This window comes from Eschscholzia californica, unplaced genomic scaffold (genome assembly GCF_041429995.1).
Source record: "Eschscholzia californica isolate CP2 unplaced genomic scaffold, dmEscCali1.0.p SCAF_1, whole genome shotgun sequence".
Taxonomy (NCBI): domain Eukaryota; kingdom Viridiplantae; phylum Streptophyta; class Magnoliopsida; order Ranunculales; family Papaveraceae; genus Eschscholzia; species Eschscholzia californica.
Genome location: NW_028238198.1, coordinates 26729032 through 26746281, shown reverse-complemented (window position 1 = coordinate 26746281; position 17250 = coordinate 26729032). Strand labels below are relative to the sequence as shown.

The window sequence follows — 17250 nt, the reverse complement described above, 5'->3', positions numbered from 1 at the left end:
GTTTCGTTGACTTAGTAAAAGACCTTTGACTTAGCTTGGTTAAAGGGCCCCCCTCTTTGAATGGGTGAAAAAAAACCCCTTTAAAGGTGTATTTCACCCACATTTTCTCTCCTCCATCTCATTTTCTCTCTCTGCCACATCATTTGACCACGCCACATCATCATCTTCTCCGGCAGGGTCGCCGGCCGGCCAAATTTCAAGCCGGCGACCTTCAAATTTTTTTTTTTAATTCTCTCTCTCTCTAAAAACAATTTTTTTTTTTTAAACTCTCTCTCTCTCTCTCTCTACAGATCTAAAGAGAAAGAGAGAGAGAGCAGATCTATGTCTGTTCACAGACCATTGAAGGTCTGCAAACAGATCCATTGAAGGTCTGCGAACAGATCCATTGAAGGTCTGTTCGCAGACCTTCAATGGATTTGCTGCTCTCTCTCTAGATCTGTAGAGAGAGAGAGTTTAAAAAAAAAAAAATTGTTTTTAGAGAGAGAGAGAAGAGAGAGAATAAAAAAAAAAATTTGAAGGTCGCCAGCCGAAAATTTGACCGGCCGGCGACCCTGCCAGAGAAGATGATGATGTGGCGTGGTCAACATCACCGGTCTTGGGTTAAGTTTGACCTAACGGCGTTAACTTTGCCGTTAGGTCAAATATTGATGAAGGAGGTGCTCTTTTGTAGAGGGGGCCTATAACCAAATGGGTTATAATGAGGGGCGCTTTTAGCGGGGAGGCCTTTTAACAAAAACGGGGGGCCTTTTAAAATTTCCCATAAACAAATTACTAATTAGTCAATGATATGGTCCACCAAAGTTATTTAAAGGCTATGATTGACCAATGGGTTATTTCCCTAATGCCCCCTACTTTGTGACCAGCTTCCCGCCTGGCCCCCTACTTTATGAGAAATACCCATATGGCCCCTTAAAACCGTTAACTTTAACTTTCCGTCACTCTCTCTCCTCCATCTCTTTTTCTCTCTCTGCCATGTCACGCCACCTCATCTATTAGGCCACCTCATCACCTTCTCCGGCAGAGGTCGCCGGCCGGCCAAATTTCCGGCCGGCGACCTTCAAACTAAAAAAAAAAATTTTCTTTTTTTTTTTTATCTCTCTCTCTAAGAACTCCGGCGAAGGAACCCTTCGCGCGAGAACAGACGGATCTGTTCTCACGAACAGATCTGGTCTGTTCGTGAGAACAGCTCCGTCTGTTCTCGCGAACAGACCTCTGTTCGTGAGAACAGACGAACTCCGGCGAAGGGTTCCTTCGCCGGAGTTCTTAGAGAGAGAGAGAGGAGAGAGATAAAAAAAAAAAAGTTTTTTTTTTTTTTTTTTAGTTTGAAGGTCGCCGCCGGAAATTTGGCCGGCCGGCGACCTCTGTCGGAGAAGGTGATGAGGTGGCCTAATAGATGAGGTGGCGTGACATGGCAGAGAGAGAAAAAGAGATGGAGGAGAGAGAGTGACGGAAAGTTAAAGATAACGGTTTTAGGGGGCCATATGGGTATTTCTCGTAAAGTATGGGGCCAGGCGGGAAACTGGTCACAAAGTAGGGGGCCATTAGGGAAATAACCCTTGACCAATCTAGCTGGTACATCGTGTGTTTGGTTGTATCAGTTTCATCCAGACATCCAGTAACCGCTCTACTACTTTTGGAGGGAAACTTAAAAAGCAAACTGTTTTATGAATTCCTTTCAAAACACTTGATAGTTAAATTTAGAATCGGACCGGGTCGGGCCAGACAACCTGTGATTAGCCATGCCGGAGAGACGAAAAAATTAGCATAATCAATTTGTTATACCTCGACCTGTTTAAGCATATATGCACCGAGCACCAAAAGAACGTATCGATTTAATCTTAGAAAGCCACCACAACTTATTAAAATCGAAAATTTTCAATGCACATTTGTCTTGTTCAAATGGTAGTGCATCAACTCTAGACATATGATGGTCATTTATTGTTTGTGTTATAAAGGATATAAATAAAAATAGATTAGTCTAGAACGACCTTTAGGGTTTATTAGCGCCTTAAGGACAAGTTCGTGACATTTAATTATGAACATATTTCATCCTTATGATATATTCTAGTCATTTGATGTATGATTTTTGGTGTCCCATTGTACTCGTGTACGGTAATCTTGTTTTTTAGAGAACGCCCGAGATATATCGGGTATGTCTTGATCATTGATCTCCAAGTAATATCGATCGATCTCAACATTTAAATCTTTAGATCTCATCCATTAGATATTGAACTAGTCTTAATCCTAAAAATATTGAATGATTCTTCTCCAAACCCCCTCCTTATATAAACCCATCAACAAGACAACAACTAATGTTCATCTCAAACCCTTTAATTGTTTCTGAACCATGAAGAACTTTAACCAACCCACCATAGTTTTTACATTTCTCTGTCTAGTTTTGATCCTCAACTCATGGTTAATCTCATCCCTAGAAATCCGTATGTACTTTGATTTTGTTTTTCTTTTCTTTTTCCAAGTTTTAAAGAGATGGGTAATTTGATTCATGATTTTTTTTTAATTGAAACAGAGGAACAAAAAGAATTTGATTATAGGAAGGATAGTGGGAAAGGACCTGAAAAATGGGGAGATCTTCATAAAGAATGGGAAGAATGTAAGAAAGGAAAAATGCAATCTCCAATTAATTTTGTAGATAAAATGGTGAAATTTTCTCCTGAATTGGGGAAGATAAACAAGAATTATAAACCAACAAATGCAACTCTCAAGAACAGAGGACATGATATTAGTGTAAGTCATTACCTAATTCTTGAAATAATAGGGATTTAGATTAATGGGTTTTCATTTGTTAATTGATTCTTGGTGTTTTAATTATGATTTTTTTGATTTTATAAAATGGGTTGTTGAATTAGATTGAAAATGGTGGATATTTTATGGTTTCAGGTTCAATTTGTGATTGGAAATGCTGGTTCTATTCAGATTAATGGGTCTGAGTATGAGCTCGATCGTCTTCATTGGCACTCACCTTCTGAACATGCCATTAATGGCAAGAGGTCATCAAGTCTCTCTATCTATCTATATTATATATATATATAGAAATGATTACGAGTCTAACCTTAGGTTTAATTTGGTAATATCAGGTTTGCTGTAGAAATACATATGGTTCACCAAAATCGTGAAAACAACAAATTCGCCGTGATCGGAGTGCTTTACAGAATCGGCAGTCCTGATTCTTTTATTTCCGAGGTATAAAAAGGGGTCTCGTGGTTTGAGTCTGATTTGTCTGAATTTGACTCGTCTAAGTCTGACAATTTAATTTGTCTTCCTTAGTGACACAATGGCCATATCAAGTTGTTTCAAGCGAAATCAACGTGAGTCAGTCATTCGAACGAGTCGAGCAGAAACATAATTCTGAAATCAATTTGAGTTTGTCATGTCAGACCATTCAGACGAGTCAGATCTAAAGTTAAGATAAATAAGCATCAACTAATTTTTCTCTCACAAATTAATTAGCTAATTAGTTAAGGAATCCCCTAAACTATCTTCTAAACCCTCTTTTGGAAATGGTCAATGTAAAACCCTCACATCCATCTATTTATAGTTATCTCGACAATAATTTAGGTTGGAAGTGTAACTACTCCCACTGTCAATCAACCATAACAGGAGAGAGAAGTTGGACAGAAAAATGGGGAGACAAATTAGGAAAATAACTAGTCATCTCTTTGACACAAAAATTGCTAGTTGGCTCGACGACTTCCGCAGCCGACCATGGCCCAAAAGGTGACGTGGCTGTCTCTAATTGGTCAGGCCATGTAGAGAATAAAATGGTCTGACCAATTTTTTTTTGTTGTTGAAAGAATGGTCTGACCAATTGATACGCACTATTTTATAGACCTATGTATCGTTCTTGCGAACTTTATAAATTTCAAACGAGATACATCAATGCTAAGATTGGACAATATATGATTTTTGGACTTCCCTCAAATAAGAGGGTTTGTTTTGCTTTGGCCTCAATTGTTAATTTGGTGTTTGTTTGTGTAGTTGGAGGAAAGAATCACAGATATAGCTGATAGCAACACTTTCAACAAAAAGAAAGATATAGGTGATAGCAACAAGGAGGTGAATATTGGGATGGTCAATCCAAGGCACTTAAAAATTGGTGGAAGGAAGTATTATAGATACTCTGGTTCTCTCACTACTCCTCCTTGTACTGAGGGTGTTCTTTGGACCGTCCACAAAAGGGTATTACTTCTAAACCTAATTTTGGATTTGTCTCCTTAATTAGCTTTTTCTTATTTAATAATTTTGAATTTGTTATTAAGTTTCTTCATTCTCTAAAATTTATTGATGGTTTAACTTTTGTTTACTTTTAGATCCGGACTGTTTCAAGAAAACAAGTGAGGTTACTAAGATATGCAGTTCATGATGTAAGTAGTGCTTTTACAATAAGTAATGTCAGAAAACAAAAAAAAACTAGGCAGATTGTGGGTACCCAAAATCTATCTGGTTTTTCTTGTTCACTAGTATTTTTATTTACAATAAACAATTAAAATGTCCAAACTTGATTATAAAATTAACAATGGTTAGTGATAAAGTGGGGGAGACTACAATTAGTCTTAAATTGTCGGGGCCAATCCTGAACCCTAGACTATAGGTGCAAGGCTTCTATGTTGGAATGTAGAGCTTGCGAGAGAGCCGCACCCATGAAGAACAAATTGCACAACAAATATATAAGACACGTATTTTCGTGTTCTTTCATTAAAACATATCACTAATTATACTAATTGTTTTTGTTATTTGAATTTAGGATGCCAAAAAGAATGCAAGACCTATTCAACCAGTCAACAATCGTCAAATTCTCTTCTACAACGGAAAGAACTATCATCATTAGATGTTATCTAGAAAAAAAATGTACTTATTTTTATTCTTTATCAGCTGCTTAGCTTTGAAATTCCTCTATAACATTGGTTTATTTATTCTTCTATTGTTTATGGAAAAATTAGTAGGCTAAAGAACTCTTAACCTTTAAGTGGATACAAGTTGATGTAAAAGATAAAATTCTGCTATTGTTATGACCCCGTTATCGTAAGATACATTTAATGGTTAACGAGTATGATTTGCAAAAATATTTACATGGTTGATAATACCAACACCAATATGTATGAGTAGTATTTCCCTACTAACCACAAACGAAAAATTCTATGATACTCCTACTCCACTCCAACTACAATAATGCTACTTGATTTCACCCTTGAGTCCTTAACTACGTGGAACATAGGAGAAGAGAGGAGAAATAGGTTTGAGAGGGTCATTTGGTAATTCTTTCTGCCCAGCGCTTTAGAGAAATAAGAACATTTTCCTGCGTAGAAACTTTAAAAGGAAGATGAGAATTTTGAAGAATTTTTCGGAGTGTAAAATTTTAAAGAGAAACAAGTCATTTTCTTCTTCCTCATCTCTTACCACCAACTCTGGCCACCACCTTCAACTCCGACTTCTCCTTCCAAAAAAACTACAACTTCCATAAAGTTCCATTTATCCTTCTCTCCTCTTCTCCATCTCTCTCTATTCCGGCGAAGTGGTGGATCCCAAGTTAAATGGTTGAACGCGGAATTAATGTTATATTCTTAAAAAATATAATTTGCGGGAGATGCATATGTAGGTGGGTCATAGAAAATTCGGGAGGGCTACAATGACAAAATCCTTGACTTGATGACTCATTTTCACCAAGAGATTAAAAAGAAAGTAAAGTTTGACTTTGATTCAGTCCGTTCTTTTACCTGAGTGACTCATCGAGTCAAGGATTTTGTTAAAAATCCTTTGTACACTTAGCATTTTCCTTAATAATTTCTTTCGTCAAACAAATTGTTACTCGAAAAAAAAATGTTAGAACTTTTGTCTTGTTCGAATAAGAATGGTTAAACATTTCTATGAATAGTAAATAAATTGATTGAGATTATTTTTCTGTTATTTCAAAATTTTCTTTGGGTATTGTATGTGAAAAGTATCTCACATATAGCAGTAATGAAGATACTTGGAGAGAGAAAGAGAGACAGGTAGGTTGAATGGAAGAAGCTTACTAGAGACTTTAAAGAGTGCAAGTTAGCTAGGAAAAACAAGTGTTCATATTCCTCACAAGATAAACAGAGTAAAATCACAACAAAAGGCAATGCCATTATGCAAATGGTAAAAGAACTACTTGAAACAAAGAGATTATGTCCCATACACAAACTACTACTACTACTACTACTGGACTATTACCATATTTCAAACTACTCACACCAAGAAAAAAATATATATATTCTTCGTTGGTAGAACGAAATGGTAATTGGAGATAACTTCCTCCCATTGATTCTTGACTTGAAAGACCTATCTTGTTTTGGAGCTTTGGGTACTTCGATGCTTTCGAACGAATCTTCTCTAAATACTTCCAAAGTTGCAGCTTTCGATGATGGGGTTTTGAATGCAAAGTGAATATGTTTGGCAACTAGACTCTGAAAGATGAGCAAGAAACAACTAATAATCAGAATTCAGAAACATAAACCAGAGAAAAAGATGAACAAAAAACTCCATAGATTTGTAAATCGAGTTTGAGTGTCTGAACTTACAGCTTCTCTTGTTTTACTCGAAACACGGAAAAGTTGATCGAGATTTCCGTGGTTTACACAGCTTATTATCTTAATCTGCAAACAACCCAAGAATATGAAATTTAGAAACACTAATACCTTGATTTGTAAAGAACCCAAGAATAATTAATCTATGTATTAATCTAAATACTATCAAATTTAGAAATATTGAACTCCAAGAAGCTTACAAAAATGTCTTGGGGTAAAGTTTCTTCAAGGAGAGATTCATTACTGTTATTTGAATCAAGTCTCTTCTTCTTTCCTGGAGTTTGGAAAGGAAAATTCTGAGGAACCCTTTTCCTAGGAGGTGGAGGAGCAACAAATACCAATTCTTCCCCTCATACATCAGCACAAGCTGAAGTTTTTAGACTCCTCGTTTCACAAATTCCCTCTCTCCCTCTAGATATTCACTCTCTCTCTAGAAATTCACTTTCTCCCTCTGTAGAAATTCATTTTCTCCATGTAGAAATTCATTTTCTCCATGTAGAAATTCACTTTCAAATTAATTTCCTCACTCCTGTTTTATAAGAAGATTTTGATTTCTACAGCAATAGAGAGTTGGTACTTCTAAAAAAAAGTTTCTAATTTTCCAAGTTTAACTTAAATCGTCCAAACACTAGTTGATGAGAAGATGGCCGGAAATATTACCCAGTTCTTATTCGGGTCCTAGACCAAGCCTTTCCGTTCCACCTACTAACTTGCTTGGGTCTTTTAATCAATAAGTACGGGTCAAAGATTTGGGGAGGCTAAATGTAGATAATATCAAAGAGGGAGGCGGCTAAAAGAACCCGACAAATTGTTGTTGCCACCTGCACGAGGAGACTGACCCCAAACATCTATTGGCACCCTAGCACAGATTACCCGTCCGGAACTCGGATCAGTCCGAGAGGTTTCAGACTGGCCCAGTTCGAACCCTTGCTTTGGGTTTCAAACAGGTCCATCTGAAACTTTGCTTAAGCTGTGTGACTGGCCGAATCCGGGACCAGTCCAACAGTAAAGTTCCCGAGAGTATTTTTAATGGTAGTTTAGAATCAAGGTTGATGTGGAATCAAAGTTCTTCCCGTGACGATTTTACTCTTTTTCTCTCTCTAAAACAAGGTTCTTTATCTCTCTAACTCCTCGTTGTAGATCGATGATGATGGATTTGGAAACAAGGTTGTTTCCATAACAACGTGATGATGATGATACAAAGAAGGAGAAGAAAAAAAAAAGACGAAGAAAAAGGAGAAGAAGAAAAACAAATTAGGGTTGGACGGATTGGATGCTAATAGGCACCCGAAGCGAATAACAATTCCGTCCGCTCCCATCATAGATGTTGGATAGGCCCTGACATGGTAACCATGGGTCAACAATGAGATATTTTGTGCATATTATCATATGGGTTATTTCCCTATAGTGGCAAGGAGTTGAATATGTGGTTGATCCAAGGCACATAAAAATGAGTGGAAAGAAAAATTAAAATTGCTTAGGTTCTCACATTATTAGTTATACTTGTAACTTATACTTCAATAATTAAAGCTTGTAATTAAGCTTCCTAATTCTCTAAATTTATTCTGATTGTAAGTTTACAGATAGTTTAGGATTGTTTCAGAATCATGGATGATGTTATTAGAAGCTGCATGTCACGATGTAAGTGCCAATATCGCATGAAATTTGGAGCAATGAAGCAAAATGAGGACCTGATCAAGAGCCTTGTCTTAAGGCATGGATTGGCTAGTTTGAGGCCAAATACCATCGTTTAGGCCTTCCAAGCAACATTTTTATGATTTTTTTCGATTTTTTAATAGCTTCCCAGTTGTTCTAAGATTTTAAATTTCTTTTATCACGACGTTTTATAAATAGAAGTTGTTTGCGATCAAGAAACCCTAATAATATATAAACGGGTTCCTCTACAAGTTTTAGAGATTCAATTCATTCAATAAATTCGGTAGTTTTTTTTTAGAGAGGATAAATCTAAGGCCCAAAAAAGGAGCCCAAATACCAAATCCAACCCAATAGGGAAAAATATCTCAAAAAAAACCCAAAAAGTGATGTTACCTTCCTATCCTCCCAAAAGAAATGCTTACCTCTTATGTCCCTCACCCATTTCCCTCTCAAACGTACTTGTGTCAGCCAACACATGCCTTTCTCTTTCTCTCTCTAGACTCTTCTCCCTCAAAACACTCTCTCTCTCTACAATAGATTAGACACTATAACCCTCATTTTTTCTCTTCCATCCAAACATTTTTCTTTCTCTCTCTCTCTCTCTCTCTCTCTCTCTCTCTCTTTCTCTCTCTCTCGCTCAAACGGAAAGATTTCCGACCATTTACTCTCTCAACCGAAGCGTTTCCGGCTACTCTCTCTCTCTCTCTCTATCTTGCTCAAACGAAACGATTTCCGGCCATTTACTCTCTCAACCGAAGCGTTTCCGGCTACTTTCTCTCTCTATTAAACCTTCAAAAGCAACTTGATCCTCTCATCTCTCTCTCTATTTCGCTCTCTTTCAACAAATCGGCTTCTTCTCTCTCTTCTTCGAGCATCATCAAACCTAATTTTTGTTCGGCATAACACACAGGTACGACTATGTTCTTCCTCAAAATCTTCTTCCTATCTCTGATCTTGGTCAAGTTTTAGGGTTTTTGGTGGTGAAATTATGAGTTTGTTTTGACATTTTGGGTTGTTTTAAAAAAATTAGGGTTTTGTTTCACACCTTTAGTACTTTGATTCTGATTTTTGGGGTTTAACTTGCTCTTAAGTTGTTCTTCGTGATTGTTGAAAACATTTTGGTTTGTGATAAAACATTTAAGGATTTTGTTTGATTTCGGAATCATGCATCTTCACAGAAGGTAATTTTGGGGTTTATGGTTCTTCATCAAGTTTTTAGGTTAGGTTTGTTGATGAAATTATGGGTTTGTTGTTTGGGTTGTACTTTGTTTTCGATTTTTGGTTGTTTGTCATTGTTGATGAAATGAATGGTTTGTTTTAGAATTCTGGGTTCTGTTAAAGAAATTAGGGTTATGTTGAGACATTTTGGATTCTGTTCTTGGTAAATATTGGAGACATTTTGTTTTTTTTTTTATATAAAAAATTTGGTTGGATGTTGATGCATTTGGTGGTTTTTACTCCTGAAACTTGATACGATGTAACATTTTGGGTTGTGTAGAAACATTTTTGGTTTGTTTCAAACATGTGGGGGTATCTTACAAACATTTCAATTTGTGTAGAAAACATATAAAAGATAGTGAAGAGCCGACCACCGCTGGGCCTAGTAAAAAAGGCAAGAAAATGATGAATGTGACATCATCACAGACAAAGGTATGATATTCTATAAATATTTCAAACAATTTTTAAGCATTTTACATAATTTCGAGACATTATGGAGTTTGTCCTCTCAGTATTGTTTGTGGTCTCGCATTTCGTATAATGTTTTGGCATAATTGCTAGTGTGTTGTCATTCTGTAAAATGTTGCTTCACTTATTCCTACTCTTATTCCTAGGGTTTTGTGAAAAGTTCTGAAAACCATTGGCATCAGCTTACAGTGTTGTAGCATTTGTAGCGTGTTAGAACTTTTCGCTGAATGATCTAACATATCTATTACTGTGTGTTTGAAGCATCGATCTGCGACATCCAAATCAAAAGAGCATATGGTGGAGGCTCAACGTACAGAGCCAATGGAGCAAAAGAAGAAAAATTCTTTAAATTACAAATGTAATTTGAAAGCAGTTCACAAGGTAGCAAGGGACAATTTGGAATCATTTGTAGTCCAGTTTTTGTTCTCTGGAATGTTGATGAAATGAATGGTTTGTGTTAACATTTTGGGTTGTGTTCCAGAAATTAGGGTTATGTTGAGACATTTAGTACTTTGTTTATGATTTTTGGGAATTTTACTTGATTATTACAGTGATGTTATTGGTCAATGTGGCAGACAATTTGATTTATGTTTTAACATTTAGTGGGGTGTTGATGGATTTTGTGGTTATTAATGAATAAAAATTGATATGTTTTTTACATTTTGGGTTGTATTGAAACATTTTGGTTTTGTTATCAACATTTTGTGGTCTCTTACAAACATATCATTTTGTGCAAACATTTAAAAAGGAGAAGCAACAGCAGCAAGACAATAGGCTGTACAAAGATCTAGCTCTAGAAAGAGGGCTAGTGAAGAGACAACAACTGCAGGGCCGAGTAAAAATTGCAAAAAAAATATTAAAGGTGACTGAATCACATACCAAGGTAAGATGCATTCCTAAACATTTTGCATAATGTTTAGGAATGCATACGAAATGACATAAGGTTCTGTGAAAAAAGTTAAAATTTGGGGAAAACAGTTGCATCAGATTTTTGAAATGTCCTCTCATTATTGATTGTGGTCTAGCATTAAGTATAATGTTTTCGCATTATTGGTAGTGTCCCGGCATTTTGGAAAATGTTGTCTACATTATTCCTAGGGTTCTGTGTATTGTTATGGAAACCAGTGGCATCAGTTTTTTGGTACACAATTTGCAAAATGATCTCGCATTAATGACAGTGTTCTAACATTGTAAATAATGTTTAAAGGTGACTGAATCACAGACCAAGGTAAAAATGCATTCCTAAACATTTTGCATAATGTTTAGGAATGCATACGAAATGACATAAGATTCTGTGAAAAAAGTTAAAATTTGGAGAAAACAGTTGCATCAGATTTTTCCAAAATGACAGCTCATTATTGATTGTGGTCTAGCATTAAGTATAATGTTTTTGTATTATTGGTAGTGTCCCAGCATTTTGGAAAATGTTGTCTACATTATTCCTAGGGTTCTGTGTATTGTTATGGAAACCAGTGGCATCAGTTTTTTGGTACACAATTTGCAAAATGATCTAGCATTAATGACAGTGTTCTAGCATTGTAAATAATGTTTAGGGGTGCAAGGTAATAACAACAATTGTTTCTCAAACAATTCGAATAATGTTAGAACATTATGGATAATGTTGGAACATTATCGATAATGTTTAAGAATGGTAGAAATTGTTCCTCGAGCATTATGTATAATGTAGCACGCAAGTTACCTAATCTTCATCCATTTCAGAATATATTTGTACATTAGTGGTGGTGGTATGGCATTTTACAGATTGTTTGCATAAGTCTGAAAGTGTTTGCAAGTAATATATAGAAATACTAACATATGTATTACTGTGATTTTGAAGCATCGAGCGGTGTCATCAATATTGAAGGAAAACACAAGATTGTGGAGATTAAACCTGAATTGAAAGTGTGGTTGATATTTTGTGCTTTGGGGAAAGAAGTTTTAAGCAATAGTGAAGTTGTTTTTGAGAAACGGTGTTATGTTCACATTCGTAAACCCGCAACGACTTCAATTTTGCTTAGAGGACAAACAAAAAATGATTGTTAAATTATTTTGTGTGGTATTGTACTGTTTTTGTTTGTTGTGGGATCTTGACGTTGAAAGAATATGAAGTACATTTGTTTAATATATTATTTTTGTTCTTCAAAATATATGAGATGAATAGACATTATACAGAATGTTTAGTTTGTTTGGGTAGTGCCAAGACAATTTAACAAATGTTAAGGCAAATTTGGAAATGTTACACAACGGCGGAGTATGTCCGTTTCAAAATCAAAAGTTCTCTCGTCAGGGGAGAAGTGTAGGTATTTTAAATTGAATTCTGCTTTGCAATTTAACAAATGTTAGGGCACTGCTTAAAATGCTTAGAAAACGTTAGGCTGATCTGAACATCTTTAATACAAAATTGTGGTGAACATTTTTCAAAATGTTCACACATCCTTTAAAATGTTAACACAAATTGTAAAGTGTTTTTAACAAAACGAGAACCAGTTGCTACTGTTAACATAACTGTACGGAATAGTGTTAACACATCCCGTAAAATGTTTAGACAAACTGTAAAGTGTTGCTTACAAAACGAGAAGTGGTTGCTAATATTAACAAATCTGTACGGAACAACAAAGAAAACACCATGAAAATACCCTAAAACCAAGAACAACCTCACTAATGGAGCTTCAAATAAGTAGATCTACAAATCTATATATTTAACTCTCTACAAACTATGAAAACACCATGAAAACAAGATTTGAAGTTTTTTTTAACCTCCATTAAAGAAGATGATGAATGAAGGTGATGACTGAACCACGAAAACGTGAAAAGGGTTATCTCTCTCGGTCTCGGTTTTTTAGAGAAGAAGATGATGAATGAATGAAGGTGGAATAGATTGAAGATGATGAATGAAGGTGGAATAGATGAAGTTTATGTCGGCTTCTATAGTCTACAGAGAAGAAGATGATGAATGAAGGTGGAATAGAATGAAGAGATGACCGGTGAGGTTCGGGTGAGAAGAGAGAAAAGAGGGTTTGGTGTTGGGAGGTAGAGAGAGAAAGTAAACCCAGATTATGAGAGGAAGAGAGATATTTTGGAGAGAGAAATTTTGGTTTGTAAAGGGAGGGAGTAGTTGGATATATATGGGAGGGCAAAAGAGGGATTAGAAGAAGTCATTAGGTCTTAGAGATACAAGTTGGGAAGGGATGGAGCATAGGGATGTGTATTTGGGTTTGATATGAGTTATTAGTTGATTATTGGGTTTTGGGTGGGATATTATTCCTTGTTGGGTTTTTTTTTGTATTTGGGCCCAAAATTTGGGCCTTTCATCAAAAAATTCTTTTTTTTATCTTTGAATGTTATTAGTATCTTTGAGTTTCAGCCGACATTCTAAAACTTACCGTATTTTCATCCGTTCATCACTTCATCTCCCCTATCATCAAAAGCCTTCCTTGAACTCCAACAATGACAATATAGGAACTAGCACTGATATAGTGATATGCCATGCCAGCATGCCTGAAACACAAACAGGAAAATGTGAACAGATGTTGTCAGGAAAATTGGCAAGGCAAAGTAAGCAAAATACAGATTCAATCATGATTCAGTAGACAACCTAACCAGAATGGAATGCTTAGATTCTACAAACATATAGTATGTGTCTACCCTCTCCCTCACTTATTTATCTCTCTTCATGTGATCATCAGTGAATGAGATGCTAAGTGGAGCTAACTTTAAGCTTTGGGTGTGACACAAAAAATATTTAGGGATCACCTTGTCATCACTATAGCTATCAACTATTTAATCTTGCATCATCTTTTACAGATATAATGTTTAAATATTATACAAAAACCACACTTGAAAGTAAACAAAAACCACAATTTTTTATAATTTTAGACAGAGAAAGTGGAGGAAGAGTGAGAGTATTGAGTGGATGAGGAATTAAACCCCATTCTTGATACAAGTATTGCTGGCATTTGGCTTATTTATATTATTAGGTGCTTTTTCACATAATAAAATTATGCCTCCACTGATCCACAAATCCTTCACTCCATTGACTTCGAAATGTTTATTTTTGTGTTTTTCTTTGTCTCTGCTTTGTTTCTCCATCATGTATACTACATAACTAATCGAACTATAGGGTTAGTACTCCCCTCTGGTTCTAATTTTTCTTATGTTCCATTTTCATGGTGAAACATTAGTCAACATAGAATATAATTAATGGCAGAGAATTTACTTATAAGCAATATAATCACATTAACTCAAATGTGGTGAACTAGTTCAGTTTGATTGTTAAACTACCTAGAATAATTAGCTTCTATTTTTAAGTTCTCAATTTGCATAGTTTCACTCAATTCACTAACCAATATTTAATGCAACAAAAGCAAGTTTAATTTCATGATTAATAGCCTAAATCACATGATTAATCTAATAGAAAATGTCAAGTGTGAAACAAATAATACACTTAAAAGAGTGATTATATACTAATAATTACTTAAAAGTCTAAATTATTGATATATACAGAGTGGGTATCAAATAATGCAAAGAGGTCAATGTTAAGTAGTAGCTAATTAAATAATGGTTAGACAATGATATAGGTTTAATTCTCATGTCAATTATCCATAAACACCATAACTAATTATACTTTAGTACATAATTATAGCTAACACTACTAAATATATACATACTCCTAATAAAATTTTAGTGGTTGCAGTTATTAGCATGTAACTGAATTTGGTATAATAATTCAACTAATGGAGTTTCACTTAATAAGAAGCCTTACAAAATTTTAATCAGAATAAACAATAGTCGGCAATGATTGGGAGAAATGAAATATTATTTTAGTTAGAGAAAAAGGTCAACGAGCACAATGAGGAATTAAAGTTTAAAAGATAATAAATTTACCTCAATTTCGTTGTTCCAGGCTTGCATTTGATCTTTCTCTTATAACAATAGATCAACGTTGACGAAAAGCGATGGGTTTTGCTTCAAACAAAACCAAATCCACCTCTCTACTCTCTAAAATGTCTGTCAAGTAGGTGAAATAAAAAGCGACGAAGATGCATACATGCTTGTGTCTTTCCTCCATCAGTCGATGTATTTTCATTTTGTTCAACTGGATTGGCAAAAACGATCATGATAAACAAACTCTAAACACCTCAACTACATTTTATTTTAAGAATATAAAATACAGAAATCAAACTCAAAACCTCTTGGATGTTAGAAGAGATGCACAACCACTAAACTAAATATTCACCTTATTTCTACTATAGTCATGCTTACTTTAGTATTTTTCACCTATACTAGCTCCACTTAGTTGACCTAAACTTGGAATTTGTAGCAACCGTATAACTATAAAAATTTTGCGTCCTGTTTTGTCAAAATCCAACAAACTAACCCAATAATTAAAATTTATTCCAAATGATAATACTTAAATGAGCACTACCAGAATGTGAATAATCTAAGACACCAAAAGAAGCCTAATCATTCCACTCTACATGTATATTAATGTCCACTCGCTCACTTGCTTCTTCCATCACCTCTTTTTCTCTCCCTAAAAGCATTTTTCATGGAAATTCAAGAGGAAGTAGACATAACAATGAGTTTAAATCATGAACTTACCTACATTACTAAGAAAAAACGCACAAAACGTCAAAGATCCCAGTCCCCGATCCTCCTTTCCCTGACTACAAGCTCATCGACTGAAAACGATCATCATTTGAGCTTTATTCGAGCAACTTCATCAACAGGATATACAGAGAGTACTGAGGAAGAAGAAGACATGGCTAATTGTTTAATTCTTCTTGCAAAAGGTCATAATAACTGTGACAATTTTAAACAAATTGAAGAAAGTACTGGAATTGAAACAGAAAGTAGAAGATTCATACCAAGTACCAGTAAAGCTGGAGGATTTGATTTTTACAAATGCAAGAATTGTGATAGATGTTTCCCTTCATTTCAAGCTTTGGGTGGTCACATGACAAGTCACAAGAAGCCTAAAAACATGGTTGATCAGGAAGCGAAAAAATTCCTGGTCTTATCAGGAAATCAAAGCAAGAGTCTTCCTCATAATTTGCAGATTTCCAACATCGGAAGTTCAACTGGTAATACTACTAAATCCAAGGTTCATGAGTGTTCAATTTGTGGTTCTGAATATTCTTCTGGTCAAGCTTTAGGAGGTCATATGAGAAGACACAGAACAACATCTACAACAACAACAACAACCATCACCTCAATAAATCCTAGTCGCAATTCTGTCACAATAATTTCTTCTGAATCTGCAGAAACACTAAAGATATCAAATAATTTTCTACCATTAGATCTTAATCTTCCAGCACCAGAAGATGATCCAGACGTTAAATTTAGATTTTGTCCCAAACAATCTATGGTTTTCTCTGCCTCTTTAGTGGATTGTCATTACTAAAAGGAAAACACCCAATCCTTCAATCTTTTTCCAATTCATCTTTCAAGATGGGTAGTATCTTACTGTAAATTACAAGTCTCTTTTACTATTTATTACGATTATCGATTCTTTGAATACGATTACTTGTTTGCATGATGTTTAATTTCTGAAAGGATTGTTGTAATTTTGATGGACTACATGTACATGTTGCATAAATGATTCAACACGGCTGATGCTAATCTTGTTTTTAATTTACAGACTACGATAGCACCCATGATTAACCTAACCTATATATTCTCCTAAAATATTTCGAAAATTCCCAAGAACAAAAATTTGAAGTTTACACACCTTGTTATATATTGAGATGGCATTAAGTTACCCAATTTTCAGCATTATACAAGAAAATAAGGGTCATTGCTTTTCTTTCATATGTGTATTCCTAATATGCAAACACATAAACACGTAAAACAAAACCCAAACAGGAAATATTAAACCCCAAAACGAATAATGCAACGTATACATTACCTATTGGGTACAACATTTCTGGGACTAGGAAGTGAGGCAGGTGCAGTAGGCCTCCTTCACTGCAAGAGACAGAAAAATCGCTATTATAAGAATTGCTTTCAGAAGCTTATTTGAAAAACGTAATATCCGACACAAGCACACAACCATGTGAAGGCAGAAGGCAACTTGTCTAATAACAATGATGTCACTGCCTGGCATTGGAAAGTTTCATGCCATCCCAGAACATGTGTTTATAAATCATTTTTCAAAAAAAAAAAAAACCGAGCGACAAATAAAACCACAAGATCGTCAATATACACTATAATGACTAGTTGGGTTTCCCTCAGTTGTGTAAATGTCTCAGCCACATGAGTCGGAAATAGCATTTACAACTGTAGATCAACAAAAACCCTAATTATATGACAAAGGACATGGAAAATTAGATTTGACTGAGTT

General features: G+C 35.2%; 2 protein-coding genes and 1 long non-coding RNA gene across 3 annotated transcripts; 2 read left to right on the top strand and 1 right to left on the bottom strand.

Annotated features, from left to right (window-relative positions):
• The first annotated feature begins 2313 nt into the window (after positions 1-2313).
• LOC147565586 (alpha carbonic anhydrase 7-like) lies at positions 2314-4967 on the top strand. The gene is made up of 7 exons (XM_086652081.1): positions 2314-2438; positions 2528-2745; positions 2899-3008; positions 3096-3201; positions 3997-4197; positions 4329-4382; positions 4763-4967. The coding sequence occupies exons 1-7, from the start codon at positions 2348-2350 to the stop codon at positions 4844-4846; spliced, it is 864 nt and encodes a 287-aa protein (XP_086508207.1). The 5' UTR covers positions 2314-2347; the 3' UTR covers positions 4847-4967.
• A 1087-nt stretch (positions 4968-6054) lies between these two features.
• Positions 6055-6635, bottom strand: LOC147565585 (uncharacterized). Its single transcript, XR_015230238.1, has 2 exons — positions 6561-6635; positions 6055-6446 (listed from the first exon to the last, which is right to left on the bottom strand). It is a non-coding gene; the product is annotated as an uncharacterized LOC147565585 (long non-coding RNA).
• An 8752-nt stretch (positions 6636-15387) lies between these two features.
• On the top strand, positions 15388-16541 carry LOC147565584 (zinc finger protein ZAT5-like). The gene has a single exon (XM_086652082.1). It carries the CDS (start codon positions 15457-15459, stop codon positions 16309-16311), a length of 855 nt encoding a protein of 284 aa, XP_086508208.1. The 5' UTR covers positions 15388-15456; the 3' UTR covers positions 16312-16541.
• The last annotated feature ends 709 nt before the right edge of the window (positions 16542-17250 follow it).

Bases quoted from the DNA above. Each gene is read 5' to 3' on its own strand.
- LOC147565586 (XM_086652081.1), top strand. From the start codon at position 2,348: ATGAAGAACTTTAACCAACCCACCATAGTTTTTACATTTCTCTGTCTA. The intron at 2,746-2,898 runs GTAAGTCATTAC...TTATGGTTTCAG, and splicing joins ACAGAGGACATGATATTAGT to GTTCAATTTGTGATTGGAAA. The intron at 4,198-4,328 runs GTATTACTTCTA...GTTTACTTTTAG, and splicing joins TTTGGACCGTCCACAAAAGG to ATCCGGACTGTTTCAAGAAA.
- LOC147565584 (XM_086652082.1), top strand. From the start codon at position 15,457: ATGGAAATTCAAGAGGAAGTAGACATAACAATGAGTTTAAATCATGAA.